Genomic DNA, 13,430 nt, shown 5'->3' on the forward strand with positions numbered 1-13,430 from the left:
AACGGGCCTTGTACATGGCTGTGGGAATTCTAAAAGCAGATCCTGGCAACAGGTAAAATAAATGCAAAAGCACAGACCATTTGACCGAACTCCACCTGTGGATTTCTACTCCACAGGCAGAGTTACCTGACTGCGAAAGGTGCCATCTGTCGTCTGTAACATGTGGGTGATATGTACGTAACATGTAAATGACACTGAACTGGTTGGTAATATGATGGAACAAAATGTTATCAATAGGGCCTGATTAAATAACACATTCGTGCCATGAACAAGCTCTTTATGGACTGACAGAGAAGCCTCACCTGGAAAGACTGCCAAGAGAAGACCAGGAGGCACCTGTGTGTGCAGTGGGACATCAGGTATCTACTTGTAAATACATATGGTTTCTCTGGAATGTTCTACGAGGAAGTGTGCTATCTGCAAAGAGGGGAACTGGATGGCTGGGAAGAGGATAAGAAACATGTTTTTTACACGTGAAATAAAAGTTATCAACACCCAGGGAAAGGAGAACCTTGCCTGACCCTTAAAACATCCTGGGTGCCCTTCCCCGCCATCTGTGGGAGAAGGGACTTTCCATGCAGCTGCCTCTGGCACTTTTCCACTTCTTACCTCTGGTTACATTACCTATTTAAAATTTTTCTTCACTGAAGAGATTGCTGAATACTCCTCCATAAAAATTGTTTTTGTTAAAGAGGTTCAAGGCAAAAGGCAGGTCACAGGAGGCTGAGGAATAACTGAAGGTGAGGAACTAGAGACAGCAGAATTGACTTCATGAAGCGTGGCTGTTACAGCAAGATGAACAGCGTGTATGTAAGATCCTACGTGTATCTAAGCATGTATATGGGGTCTTGAAAGAACGTGTGAACATATATGTGCAGAAACATGTCTGGAAAGACACACATCAACCTATTCGCGTGGACCAGCGCCAGCCAGCGGGATGGAAGGCCTTTTCTGCTAGCTGCTCAGGGAGGCCTCGGTGGTGAGGCCTCGGTGGTGAAGCCACGAAGAGAACAGGGGCTGGTAGAGATGAGTGGTGTTAGAGGTGGAGTTTTGTTGGCTGGTAGAGGTGAGTGATGTTAAAGGTGGGGTTTTGTTGAAAACAAATCAGAGAACCATTATGGTTCTGTTTATGGGTCGGGTGGGAAAATACTAGAGGTCAAAGTTTGGATTGTAGGAGGGAGACAGAAATCACAACGTTCAAACGCTGACCCACCAGTGACCCTGAGGAAACAGAGGGGTGTGACCAAACCATCAGTGAGGGATCAGCCTTACACAGAAAGGAAACACAGAGAAACTAAGGAGGCATCCAGGCCCAGATAACACATTTCAAGGGCGAGTGATTTTTCTGTGAGCCTGCAAAGCACCTGCCCCACTGGCAAGCTGGGTAGTGAATGGCAGGCGGGGTCCACAGTGCCCCTCTTTGAGGGTGAGCGGCTGGGGCCAGGGCTTTGTGGCCAGCACGTGAAGTCCTGTCCTGCTTAATCATGCCCTGATCAGACATGACACGCAGCTGCTAGAAGAGCAATTATTTGAAAGATACTCTGTCTTGCTTCTGTCTTCTCACTTTAAGTAGCTTCGGGTCTTTTAACCCAGAACAAAACAGAAACTGCTAAGAATTAACCTATTTTGTTAGTTCTGGATGATCTCTTTTTACCTTTGATAGGAAATGTTTCTACAATGTATCAGGTCTCTCTACAATAAAAACACCTACAGAGACTGGAGAAAAAAAAAATTACCTTGCTAAAACTAATTTCTAAACTGCATATGTCAGACTAAAGTCCAAAACCAAAAGCCCTTCAATAATGTACCCTAATAAGGTAACTTGCAGCAACGGTTCTTAAACTAATAAGATAACTACTGTTCCAACTGGCAGTTTTTCAAAAAAAAAAAAAAAAAGACGGATCTTTTTCTAAAATCTAATGCCTCTAAGGTGGGGGGCGGGGGACAACACTAAAGCAGAAATTTTTCCTAGCATAACAAAAATTTCTTTGTCATCAATTCAACAAACAAAAATGCCCCAGCGCAAGTACCTCTTACTATTCTATTCTACCAGCCGGACTCTGGAGTTTTAAGACTCATGTAGATTTGTTGGAAAAGTATGTTAATCCAAAAGGTAAATGAAGTTTTACAGGACTAAAGAGAAAATGGGTAAACTAAAGCCTAAGAAAACGGTACGCTTCACCTGCAGCAACAAGACTAACGCAGATGCTTATCTCCAATTATCTTCTCACTTGAACAAACAATACCATCATATTACTCATCATACCCAAATATGACACAGAATTTCCAGTTCCTACAACTATGCTCGGAACACAGTACAAAACAGCAGAACTCAAATCTGTGTTCAACTAAATGAGGCAAAGGTGAACTAGCTCATGTCAAAGTAAATGGCCTTCATTTAATGTGAGGGCAAAGGACAGTAATTACAGTACCACATAATCCAAGCCATTACACAGTAGATGGCAGTGCTACTGCAGCTCCATCATGGCATCAACAAAAACACAACCACCAAGAAAGCAATCAGGACTGCATCCCGGCATGGTCACGCACTGCATAATGATGCTTCCATCACTGACCGCACGGACCGGGGTCCTCTAAGATTCTAACACTGCATTTTTACTGTACCTATTCTGTTTAGATACACAAATACCACTGGGTCACAACTGCCTACAGTATTCAGTACAGCAACACGCTGCACAGGTTTAGAGCCAAGGAGCAATGGGCTCTACACCGGGGCCTGGGGTGCAGCGGGTTCCGCCACCTAGGTTTGTGTAAGTGCACTCTGTGGTGCTCACACGACAAGATCAGCTCAGGACGCCTTTCTCAGAACGTGTCTGTGTCCTTAAGCAGCACATGACTGTGTGTCTCGATTCCGGTATCATGTACTGTACTTTACTATGAAACAGGACAGTGTTTTAGACCTGTAACAGCTGGCCGGAAAGATAAAAAAAATCCACTATGTGTTAGGATATTATCTCCTGTGATGTAATAAAACAAGCAATGTATACAAAGACAGCCAGAAGACTTAGTTCACAGACAAGTTCACAGACCAGGCAGTTTCCAGCTGCCCAGGAGAACAAGTGTTAAAGATGGGAGACAAAACAGTGCTTTTAGGTCACAGCTATTCCTTTAACCATCAGTGACAACAGCTGCTCCAGAGAGTCCGTTCTTATGGAATGCTAGATGACTCTCGGCTGCAACAGGACCAGAGTTTAGGGCTAAAGGAGAAACCAAAAGAAGCCACTTACACTTTGATAACCTAAGGATGAACTATCCCACATTTCACCTCTGAACTGCAATGATTTTCAACAGCTTATGAAAAGCAACAAAGCAAAAGCTGTTGCTGATCTTTGGACAGAGATTTTCAGCAGGTTTATTCACAGTATTTGTGTCCATATGAAGTTTCTACAGTACTTATTCTCGGGCACTCACAATGCAAGCCACAGAGAGTTCCAGTACTGTTCCACAGCACATAATCCTAAAGGAAGACCACCATCCCACCACACCCCTGCACCAAAAACTTTAAAAACATCATTTTAATACCCCCTCAAAAAATCAGCCCCAGGAAGCAGTTCATTATCCACACCCTGAGGATGCTGAAACACAAAGGGCAGGGCTCTCACAGCTGGAGCTCAGGCGGGGCCCCACCCCTGCCCACCAGGCCCTGCTCCCTCATACCTGTCGCTGACCAAATACACCAGTCTGGAGGCTCTGTACCAACAGCACCGTGTTCCCTGCCATCTCCAACTGTAGCTCCCCAGGCTAGCTGAGGCCACACCTACAACACAGCTCTACACACGGCATCTAGCAATCCACCAGGTCAAACAGGAGCCCTCAGGACAGCCCTGCACAGACACGTGCGCCAGTGGTCCACAGAGGATGCGCTAAGTGTTAGGCACGGTGCATGGGGGTGAAGACAAAGAGCCTATTAACCATGAAGAAAAAGGTCTACAAGCAAGCACGTGAAGCAACCCCAAGTTCCACTTGCTGAGGAACGCGCGAGCACAGCTTGGCCTCTTCACACAGGGGAACGCCACTCGGCCGTGAAAGAGGAGGAAGTGCTGACACACCCACAGCACGGAGGGGTCCCGAGATCACAACACCCAGTGAAGGCAGCCAGTAACAAAGAGCCACACGGTGTGTGTTCCCCTTACATCCAACATCCAAAAGACACCCACAGAGACAAAAAGGGGTGGTCAAGGGTTGGGGGGCACAGGGAATGGGGAGTGACTAATAGACACTGGGTTTCTTTTTGGGGTGACGGAAACGTTCAGAGGCAGTGGTCGTGCTTGCATAGCTATATGACTATACTAAAAACCACTGACTTCTACACTTTAAGAGGGTTAAGTGTATATAGTATATGAATTCTCTTTCAATAAGGCTGTTATTTTCAAAACAAGAATAAGCATGTGCATATACCACAGCATATTAATTATCACTGACACAAAGAAAAAACTACAAAGGATTTATTTTAACTATTTCCAAAACTATGGTCTTTTATTCACGTAAAACAGACATTAGAAAGTTTAAGCCAACTATCCCCCACAGCTGGCACCCTGGAACAGGCGACTGCAGGAGCAGCAAGCAGCAGCATTACCGGCCACCAGGCAGAGTACAACTAATTCAGCCTACCATCAGTGTGGCTACTGGGAGTATTTTTCTTTCTGAAAGTAAAATACAGGTATGTCTACTTTACACTCCCCACACTTTTACACCTCTATAAGTCCTCAGAACAGTAAGAATTTTTAAATAAAAATATAGAGTTTGGACAAGGAATTCTAAATAATGACTTTCTGATAATACAGTCAAAATAAACTTAAAAAAAATTTTTTTGAGACAGGTTCTCACTCTGTCACCCAGGTTGGAGTGCAGTGGCACGATCATACCTCACCTACAGCCTCGACCTCCTGGGATCAGGCAATCCTCCCACCTCGGCCTCCCAAGTAGCAGGGACTACAAGTGTGCGCCACAACTCCTGGCTAATTTTTGTATTTGTTGTAGAGACAGGGTTTCGCTGCGTTGCCCAAGCTGGTGTTGTTGAACTCCTGCGCTCAAGCGATCTGCCCACCTTGGCCTCCCAAACTTCTGGGACTACAGGCGTAAGTCACCTCGCCAGGCCAAGAAATAAAAATTCAAATTGGATAAAGAATTTTAAAAGCAATTGACATTTGTATCTCTAAAAGAAAAATACAAAGTCTCTAAGTTGGAAGAGTTCAACAAAAAATACAACAGCTTACAAAAGAATGCAGACAGCTTTAACGGGGCTGCATTTTCAGGATTACCCCAAATGTTAGATTTAGAAACTAAGAACGCAAAATATTTAAATGCTAGATTTCATCTAAGGTGACTGCTCCAATCAACAAAGGGTTCATCAGCATCAGTATTAGCTTTGAGGCAGCAACAGAAACGAAAGTTAAATGAATGGGGCTGAAATTAGCTTAGCAGTGACACTGGGGATGTAGGGAAAACTAGAAACCATGGGTGTTTTGAAATACGGAAATGACAACCCAAGGTTACTCCTTATAATAATCCTCTCGTTAAGGGTCACAGAATTTTCCAGTTTTCCAAAGATGAAACTAAAAAATTGCCAGCTCCAAGTAACTATTCAAAAACCAATTTAGAACACATAAACGTTCATGGCCAAGATGTAAATAATTGCATCTATAAAATACGCCTTACTTTAAGTTAGCATACCTCTGTAAAAATGAATGTTAAAAGCCAGAGAGGCCATAAATACGGAGAAAGCAGCATTTACTGCACCTCTGCTGGAAGCTCACGTTACCTATGTAATCATCATAACAAGCCTGTGGGGTAGGTTACATCCCTTCCACTGCAACAGGGACACCCTGAGAGGCAGAAGGATCCTGGCCAAGGTTGCACGGCTGGTAAATTCAGTGCCCGTGGCCTTGGGGTTGGTGGGAGGGGGGTGTGCAGGGGTGAGCTGAGAGGAATAGATTAGCCCCTTCATCTCATCAAAGGGATTTCTGCTTGACAGAAAGTCTCTCCTATAAAAGATATTTTTGTTCTAGATTTAGCTCACTGCCCAGCCAAAGTAATAATCACCACTGTCTGCATAAAGTGATGCACCCGTGCTCACACAGTAAGAATCCCCTTAAAGAGCTGACGTTACTGTAGCAACAGCCATAGAAATTATTAGTGGGTGGACTCTACACAAAGGAGTAACAGCACATGAAAACTGACCATAAATGAGTGGGATTCCATGAATAGGCGACAATTTGCCGGCATGTCAAGGCTTACACAGATTACTAGAAACAACTACATTTCCTAGGACCCTCTGCGCAGCACACAGCCTGGAATCTAGGGTGAGAGCTGAACTTAAAAACTATAGTCATGGAGATAAATGTCACACACAAAAAAATCAATTAAAAAAACCAACGTATGTATCACAACTACTTCTTAGAGGAAGACATTAAAAAGAAAAAGCCACAATCTAGGATTGAAAGCTTTAAACACACACACACACACACAAACCTAGCAAACCAGACGGTGTTCTCAGCCACTCATAAAAGGAAAGTCTTATCAAAGTTTTAACTTCAAAGAGCTTAAAGACACTGCAAAGAGGCACTCAGCAGGACTGGTCCTGACTGCAACCTATTCCCTCCCCAAAAAAAAAATCAGTTTGTAATCTAAATACACATCACACCAGGTCAAAGTAATCTCTTCCGGCAGCAAAATTTTGGCACTGGATTGCAGGGGGCTGTTAAAAATAGCTTGAGCCCCAAACACTTTGCGTTTTCAGTTCTGAAACACTTAGACAAAAGTTCACATCGCTAAGTGGATGGCCAGGATGCCCTTCCGGTTCAATTTGGACACCGGAGATCTTTAACTTAACCTAACGTTCCTTAAGGCACCGGTGTCCTCCCACTCAAAGTCAGCCTAGGTTTTGTTTCTAAGGGTCGCCAACAGGTTTCACGGGCATTTAAAGCTCTAAGAGTCTTTTTCTGTCCGTTACAGGTAGCCTGGCTCTTAAAAACGATCACACACAACGTTCACAGGCATGTGCACATTCATAAATACACACACGTGTGCACACATACATGCCCACATGCGACACACGCGTACATCATACAGCATGCACGTGTCCATAAATGAGCTCACACGGACAGCCACGTCCCGCGCCCAGACCCCCAGCGACACAGGCCCCAAGCGGGGCCCCGAACACCTGTGTGGAGGGAGCGGCTCAGCGCCTTGCAATGTTCACCTCACCGGCGGCTTCTGGCATGGCCACGGCTCCTTCCCTTTCTGGTAATAAATACCAGATTTGGGGAAACCAAGGCGCCGCAATCAGTTATCTGTCACCCAAGGGCCCCATTAAGGGGACAAAGGCCCTATCGCGTTTGCAGCCAGCTAAGTGAAAGGAGGGCACCCGGGACTGTGAGTTCTGACTGCGGACGTCTCCCGCACCGCTCCCGCGGATCCTCGGACCCAGGGCCCCTGTAGCCGCTCCTGCCCAAGGGGCGCGAGGCATAGGTCTGGAGGCTTTGGGGCACGCAGAGGGGACTGAGGGTGTGGGTTCAGGGCCGCGGTGCGGTCTTGGGGCTTGAAGTGCAGACTTAGGGTGCGGAGTGGGGGCTTAGGATGTGGGCTTGGGACACGGGATGGGGACTTGAGATGTACGGTGGAGGCTTGGAGAGGTGGGGCACACATTTGGGGTGCGGGGTAGAAGCTTGGGATGGGGCTTGGAACACAGGTTGGGGGCTCGCGGTGCAGGCTGGAGGCCTGGGTGGGGGCTGTCGGTGCAGGTTGGAGGCGTGGGTTGGGGGGGGGTTGCGGTGCAGGCTTGGAGGCCTGGGTGGGGGACTCGCGGTGCAGGCTGGAGGCTTGGCGTGCAGAGTTAGGGGCGCAGAGTTGGGTACAGGGCAGAGCTCGGGGCGGGCACGCACCTTGTGACAGGCCGGGCAGGTGGGCAGCGCGCCGCCCGGCCCGGGCGCGCCCTTGCCGCCGTGGCCCCCGCCGCCGTTCAGGCTGCTCTGGATCTGCGTAAGCTCCTGGCGCAGCACCTGCTTCTGGTGGAAGCTGAAGGCCGGGTGGTTGGAGGCCATGGTGAACAGCAGCAAGAACTCATCGCCCGTGCGGCCCTCGTTGAGCTGCAGCCCGTAGTTGTGGATGATGGAGTCGATGTGCGTGAGCGTGCGGTAGAGCACGCCCGCCGCCTCGCGCTGCTCCGAGCCCAGCAGCGCCAGCGACACCAGCAGCTTGCTGCGCACCACCTCGTCCGTCAGGTTGGTGAGGCTGCCTAGGTCGGCCGGGTTGTTGGCCTTGATCTCCGAGTCGCGCAGCGAGTGGTAGTCCTTGCGGGCCAGGTCCTCCAGGCACGAGCCGAGGAAGCGCAGCTCGAGCGGGATGCACAGGTCCAGCAGGCCGCACAGGAACTCCACGCGCTGCGGCGACGGCAGCTCCGAGAACCAGCGGTACACGCCGTCCCTCTGCAACGGGCAGCGCTTCTCCACCATGCTGCCGCCCGCGCCGCGCCGCGACCCGGGGCCGGGGGCCGCGCGGGGGCGGCCAGGGGGCGCCGGGGGCCGCGGCCGGGGCGCGCCGGGGCCGGGGGCGCGCGGGCCGGGGCCGGGTCCGGGCGAGGGCGCGCGGGCGCCGCGGGCCTGGCGGGCGCCGGGGCGGGGGCGGGGACCGGGGCCGGGCAAGGCTCCCGTCAGGGGCCGGCGGGCGGGCGCGCGCGAGGCGCCGGGGGGGCCCGGGGCGGCCGGGGCGGCCGGGGGCGGCGAGCGGCCTCGGGCCCCCCGCTCACGGGGAGGCGCCTTCCCCGCGCCCGTGCCCAGCGGCGGCCGGTGCGCGGCGGCGGCGGCGGCTGCTCCTCGTCGTCGTCGTCGTCGTCGCCCGGGAGGCGGCCGCCCCCATCTCCCCCCGCGCCGCAGGGTCTGTCACTGCGGGCCGCCCCCCGACGGAGCCGCCCCGGCCATGCCGTCGCCGCCGCCCGCGCCTCCGCCCAGGCCGGCCGTTACCCCGGGCCGCGGGCGCGGCGTCGCCGCCTGGGGAGCGCTGGGGGCCGCGGCCGCGGAACGGGCGCTGGCGGGGGAGGGACGCGCGGCGGGCGGCGCGGAGGGATCCGGCCGGGACTTGCCGGCCTTGCTGCTCCCGCGCGGCGGACGGATCCGGGCCCGAGCGCGGCGGCGGCGGCGGCAGCGGAGGCGCCGTCAGAGGAGCGGAGGGATCGTCGCGCTCGCGGCTGACGGGCGGCCGGGACCAGCAGAAGTGGGCGGGGTGGCCGCCTCTCGCGACAGCCCGGGCCGGCCGGGCCCGCCTCCCCCCGCTGATTGGCTCAGGCGGCCCGTTCTCGGCCCGTGATTGTGCCTGGACCCCAATCCCATTCGCCCGTGCCGCGGCCACGCCTCCCCGGGGGTTGTCGATCATGTTGGAGCCACCGCCTCCCGTCCCTCGGCGGCCTTCAGGACGCGATTGGTCCGCGGAGATCGGAGAGGCGGAAAACCCGGGCTGGATTTCTGGTTGCTTTTGTTCCCGCAAATTTGCGTGGAGCATTGTTTTTGGGCGAAAACGGGGCGTTCGGCCTTCCTGCTTTATTCCTGAGCGGTGTAAGAGGGAGGTAGTGGGTATCTTCGAGAAATGGCCGCCGCGGGGTCCGGACCCCCGGGTTCCAATCCCGGGTCGACCACTGCTAAGCTGTGTGACCTTGGACGAGTCACTTGGCCTCTCTGAGCCCCAGGAGCCTCCCCGGGAAAATGAGGGTAATAATAACCGCCCCCGAGGGCTTGTGCGAAGGTGATGAGCTCACAGAGGGCCGGCACCGGCACTTTTGAGGCGGCTGACTTGCCCTGGGGGTGTGGTGGGAGGTGCAAGCTTTCTCCAAAAGCCTCGTCCGAATGGAGCCTTTAAATCCGCCTTCTTTCCGCGGCTACTTCCCCAGCTCGCCAAACCGAGAAAATGCAAACACAGGGGCGGGGGCAAGGGAGCTGACCTGGCTGGAAGTAAACAGAAACGCCACCCTCCCCTGGCACTTGCATTGGCACCGGATTGCAGGTGGGGGAAGGGCCGGTGCACCCAACCACCTTTAAATCCCACCACTCTCAGTCAAAGGAGAGCCGCGGGGGCTGGACGCTCATTCCTCCCCTGCCCTTCCCCGAGAGCACTGCTTTGAGTGTCTGTGGATCTAGAACGGGGTCTGTTCATTCATGGGTTCCAGGTCCCAAACGCCCGGGGGCAGCTGAGAGCAAAGCTGGCGCCCTCCCTACCCCGTGGAGCTCACACTCTGGTTCTGGGCAGTGCACAATAGAGATTGGTTGAATCAATGAATGAACTTTTTCAGGATATGGTCCAAGGTGCTGAAAACTTCTTAACAAAACACTTCAGCCGAATCTGGCACACCTGTGGTTCCAGCTACTGGGTAGACCGAGGCAGGAGGATCGCTTGAGGCCAAGAGTTCAAGGCCAACCTGGGCAACATAATGAGACCCCCCCCCACCCCCCAGTCTCTCCAAAACAAACAAACCCTACATTCTCCAGTCAGGTCTTCAAAGATGAGCAGACATTGCAGAGAGGCACGGTTGGGAACAAAAAAATTTGCTCTTCACTCCCCCAGCCTCTTCCACACCTTGGACACGTTTCCCTGGAGCCACCCCAGTGTTCTTGGTCAGTGTAGGAAGAAGCAAAAATCTAAATGGAGTCAGGATGGCTTCCCACATGGGCACAAGGGCAAGGCTGGGGACAGTTGGGTCTCCTCATCTTATTTCCCAGGTCTAGGCTGATTTCTATTAATAATTAAATTAATCATTGTTCTCCTGGATCTCACTTCTTAATGTGATTCCAGGGAACTGGCCACATTCCAAAATCCATAATCTGAGGTAGTGAAAGAACATGAACATCAAGACAGTTTGACTGGGCTCAGAGGCTCACGTCTGTAATCCCAGTACTTCGGGATGCCGAAGAGGGTAGATCCCTTGAGCCCAGGAGTTTGAGACCAGCCTGGGCAACATAGCGAAACCCCATCTCTATAAAAAATACAAAAATTAGCCGGGTGTGGTGGCATGTGCCTGTAGTCCCAGTTACTTGGGAGACTGCAGTGGAAGAATTGCCTGAGCCCAGGAGGAGGAGGTTGCGGTGAGTGGTGATCCCACCACTGCACTCCAGCCTGGGTGACAGAGTAAGACTCTGTCTCAGAAAAAAAAAAAAAGAAAAGATAGTTCAATACCTTCATTTCTTATTGATAAAGCAAGGTCCTGGGAGAAAGATCTTGGAACCTTATCAGTGCTGGGGGTGGAGGTGGGGCTTATGCAATCCAGCTTGAGCTGACAGTGAAACCCCCAGGCTTCGGTATCAAGTGAGCTCCAGTCCCAGCTCTGGCTGACTGTGTGAACCTGGCTGTGCATTCAAAGGCCTCTGAGCCTCAGTTTCCTCATCTGTAGAAGGGAGCCAGGAACCCATCATCCTGGCTAGCAGTGGAAGTCAAAGGTGCTCATGGAAAGCCCTTGCTGGCTGGAACAAGGGAGGCCTGAGCTGTGGAAGTCCTTGGATCAAGGTCCTCCCCACTTCCCACTGCCTTTTTGGTCCTTCTTGTGTGCCCTTTGTGATTTAATGGCTTAGTAGGTTGAATCATGTCCCCTCAAAGTACATCTCCACCCCAAATCTCAGAATGTGACGTTATTTGGAAAAAGGGTCTTTGCAGATATAATTAAGGTAAGAGTCAAGATAAAATCATACTGAATTAGGGTGGGCCCTACATGCAATGAGACTGTCCTTGTAAGCTACAGAGAAGAACATATAGAGACTTCGGGGGAAAGGAGACTATGTGCCAGGATGGCAGAGATTGGAGTTGAGGGGTGCCTGGGCCTGCCAGAAGCTGCAGGAGACAGGAAGGACCCTCCCCTAGAGCCTCCAGAGGGAACAGGGCCCTGCCCACACCTTGACTTTGGACTCCTGGCCTCCAGAACTATGAGAGGGTAAGTTGCTATTGTTTTCACCCCACCCCCCACTCCCCACCCCTCCTGCACTCACACGAGCTGTGGTTATTTGTAGGGCAGCCAGGGAAACTGAAACAATGTAATTTCCCCCCAAATATCAGTGTGGCTCAACTCAATCCAGTTCACAGCAAATATGAAATCCCTGCCCTACAGGACCAGACCTCAGGAAGGCCTTGGGGGCCTCAGAGGCAAATGAGACCAGGCCTATCAACCATACAGAACTGACAACCTGGACTCCCCACTCTGAAGCAGGCAGGCTGCCTGAGGGAGGGGGCCTCCCTCATGGGGAGAGGGCAGGACGCTGACCTCCCAGGCCCTCCAGCATTCTCTAGGTCCTGGCCCCGAGATTCTGGTTTTCCACACTGGGCACCTACTGTCTCCCTCTTCCCAGACTCTGCCCGTGCACAAGGTGACCCCGGCTGCAAGCGTGCCAGGAGCTTTTCTCCACCTCTGCCTCGACATCTGCCGCCTCTCCTCCTCTGGAGAGGGGGGCAGCTGAAGGACACCAGCCCCATGCCTTGCTGGAGCGGCTGAGATCGCTGGGAGGAGGTTGGGAGAGGACACGGGCTCAGGCTAGGTCAGGAGGATGGGCCCTGCCTCTTTGTGAGGGGGCCCAGCACCGGGGGGAGCCCACAGTCTAGGGTGCTATTCAGCCAAATTGGTTACCACTGGGTGTATGAGGTCTGTGGTTGTGCAGGGTTGAAGGGCTGGGTGTCATTTGCCTCTGAGGTCCCCGAGCCCTTCCTGAGGCCTGGTCTTATATAGGGCAGGGATGGAATATTAGTTGCGAACTGGATTGCGCTGAGAGCCACACTCATGTTTAGGGGAAATGCCATTGTATTGGTTTCCTGTGACTGCCTTACAAATAACCACAAAGAGGCATGGGGAGAAGTGGGGGCTGTCCCTTCCACAGGGCTGCAATCAAGCACAAATGACTCCAATAGTATTAATTTTGAGAGAGAGAGAGGAGAGACTTGGAGTTCACCACAAATTCCCCAAACAAACAATTTACAAGGAGGACGTGACACACCTGGGGTTACTGCTTAGGTCTGAATTAGTGATAATGACTGCAGCAGGTGACCAGGCTAAGCCCAGAAATGGGCCACGAGGATCCCAAGCACATGCTCTTCCCCCAGACTGCCACCATCTTGCTTTTCCTTCAGACCTAGGACCCCATGAGAGGAGGGATCTGGAGGCCAGGCCAGGGGCAGGACAACACAAACAGAGGACTCAAAAGTTAAGACTCAGACTGGGACAGAGGCTCCTTAAGTGATCGGGGCTGGAGGTGCACGGAGAAGCCTGGCGCGGCAGGGAATTGTCTCTCCCTGGGGTGCTGCCAGGGTGTGTGCGGTCTCCAGCTGCGACGGGCACTTCCTTCCCTTGGCCTGAGTCCTGCATTCCTGTGATTGAGAAGGTTTGGGACCCAGCACCCTGAGCGTGGAGGCCATAAATCCAGTGGATCCCTGAACTTCCTGATGGG

The 13,430-nt window shown here is 52.4% G+C and overlaps 1 protein-coding gene across 5 annotated transcripts in view; it reads right to left on the reverse strand.

Moving 5' to 3' along the window:
* The window catches only part of ZCCHC14 (zinc finger CCHC-type containing 14), an 89,610-nt gene extending 80,728 nt beyond the window's left edge, over nucleotides 1–8,882 (reverse strand). For 2 of the 5 annotated variants that reach the window (XR_012428647.1, XM_005592737.5), the window contains exon 1: nucleotides 7,905–8,549. Coding sequence is in view for 3 of the 5 variants with exons in the window: in XM_005592737.5 (XP_005592794.1) it covers nucleotides 7,905–8,474 (570 nt within the window). In the remaining 2 variants the exon portion in view is untranslated. Of the gene's footprint in view, nucleotides 1–7,904 lie in introns of all 5 variants that reach the window. The other 3 variants (XM_065537552.2, XM_074026622.1, XM_005592736.5) reach the window with 3 other exon arrangements.
* Between the last annotated feature and the right edge of the window lie 4,548 nt (nucleotides 8,883–13,430).

Source organism: Macaca fascicularis, chromosome 20 (genome assembly GCF_037993035.2).
Source record: "Macaca fascicularis isolate 582-1 chromosome 20, T2T-MFA8v1.1".
Taxonomy (NCBI): domain Eukaryota; kingdom Metazoa; phylum Chordata; class Mammalia; order Primates; family Cercopithecidae; genus Macaca; species Macaca fascicularis.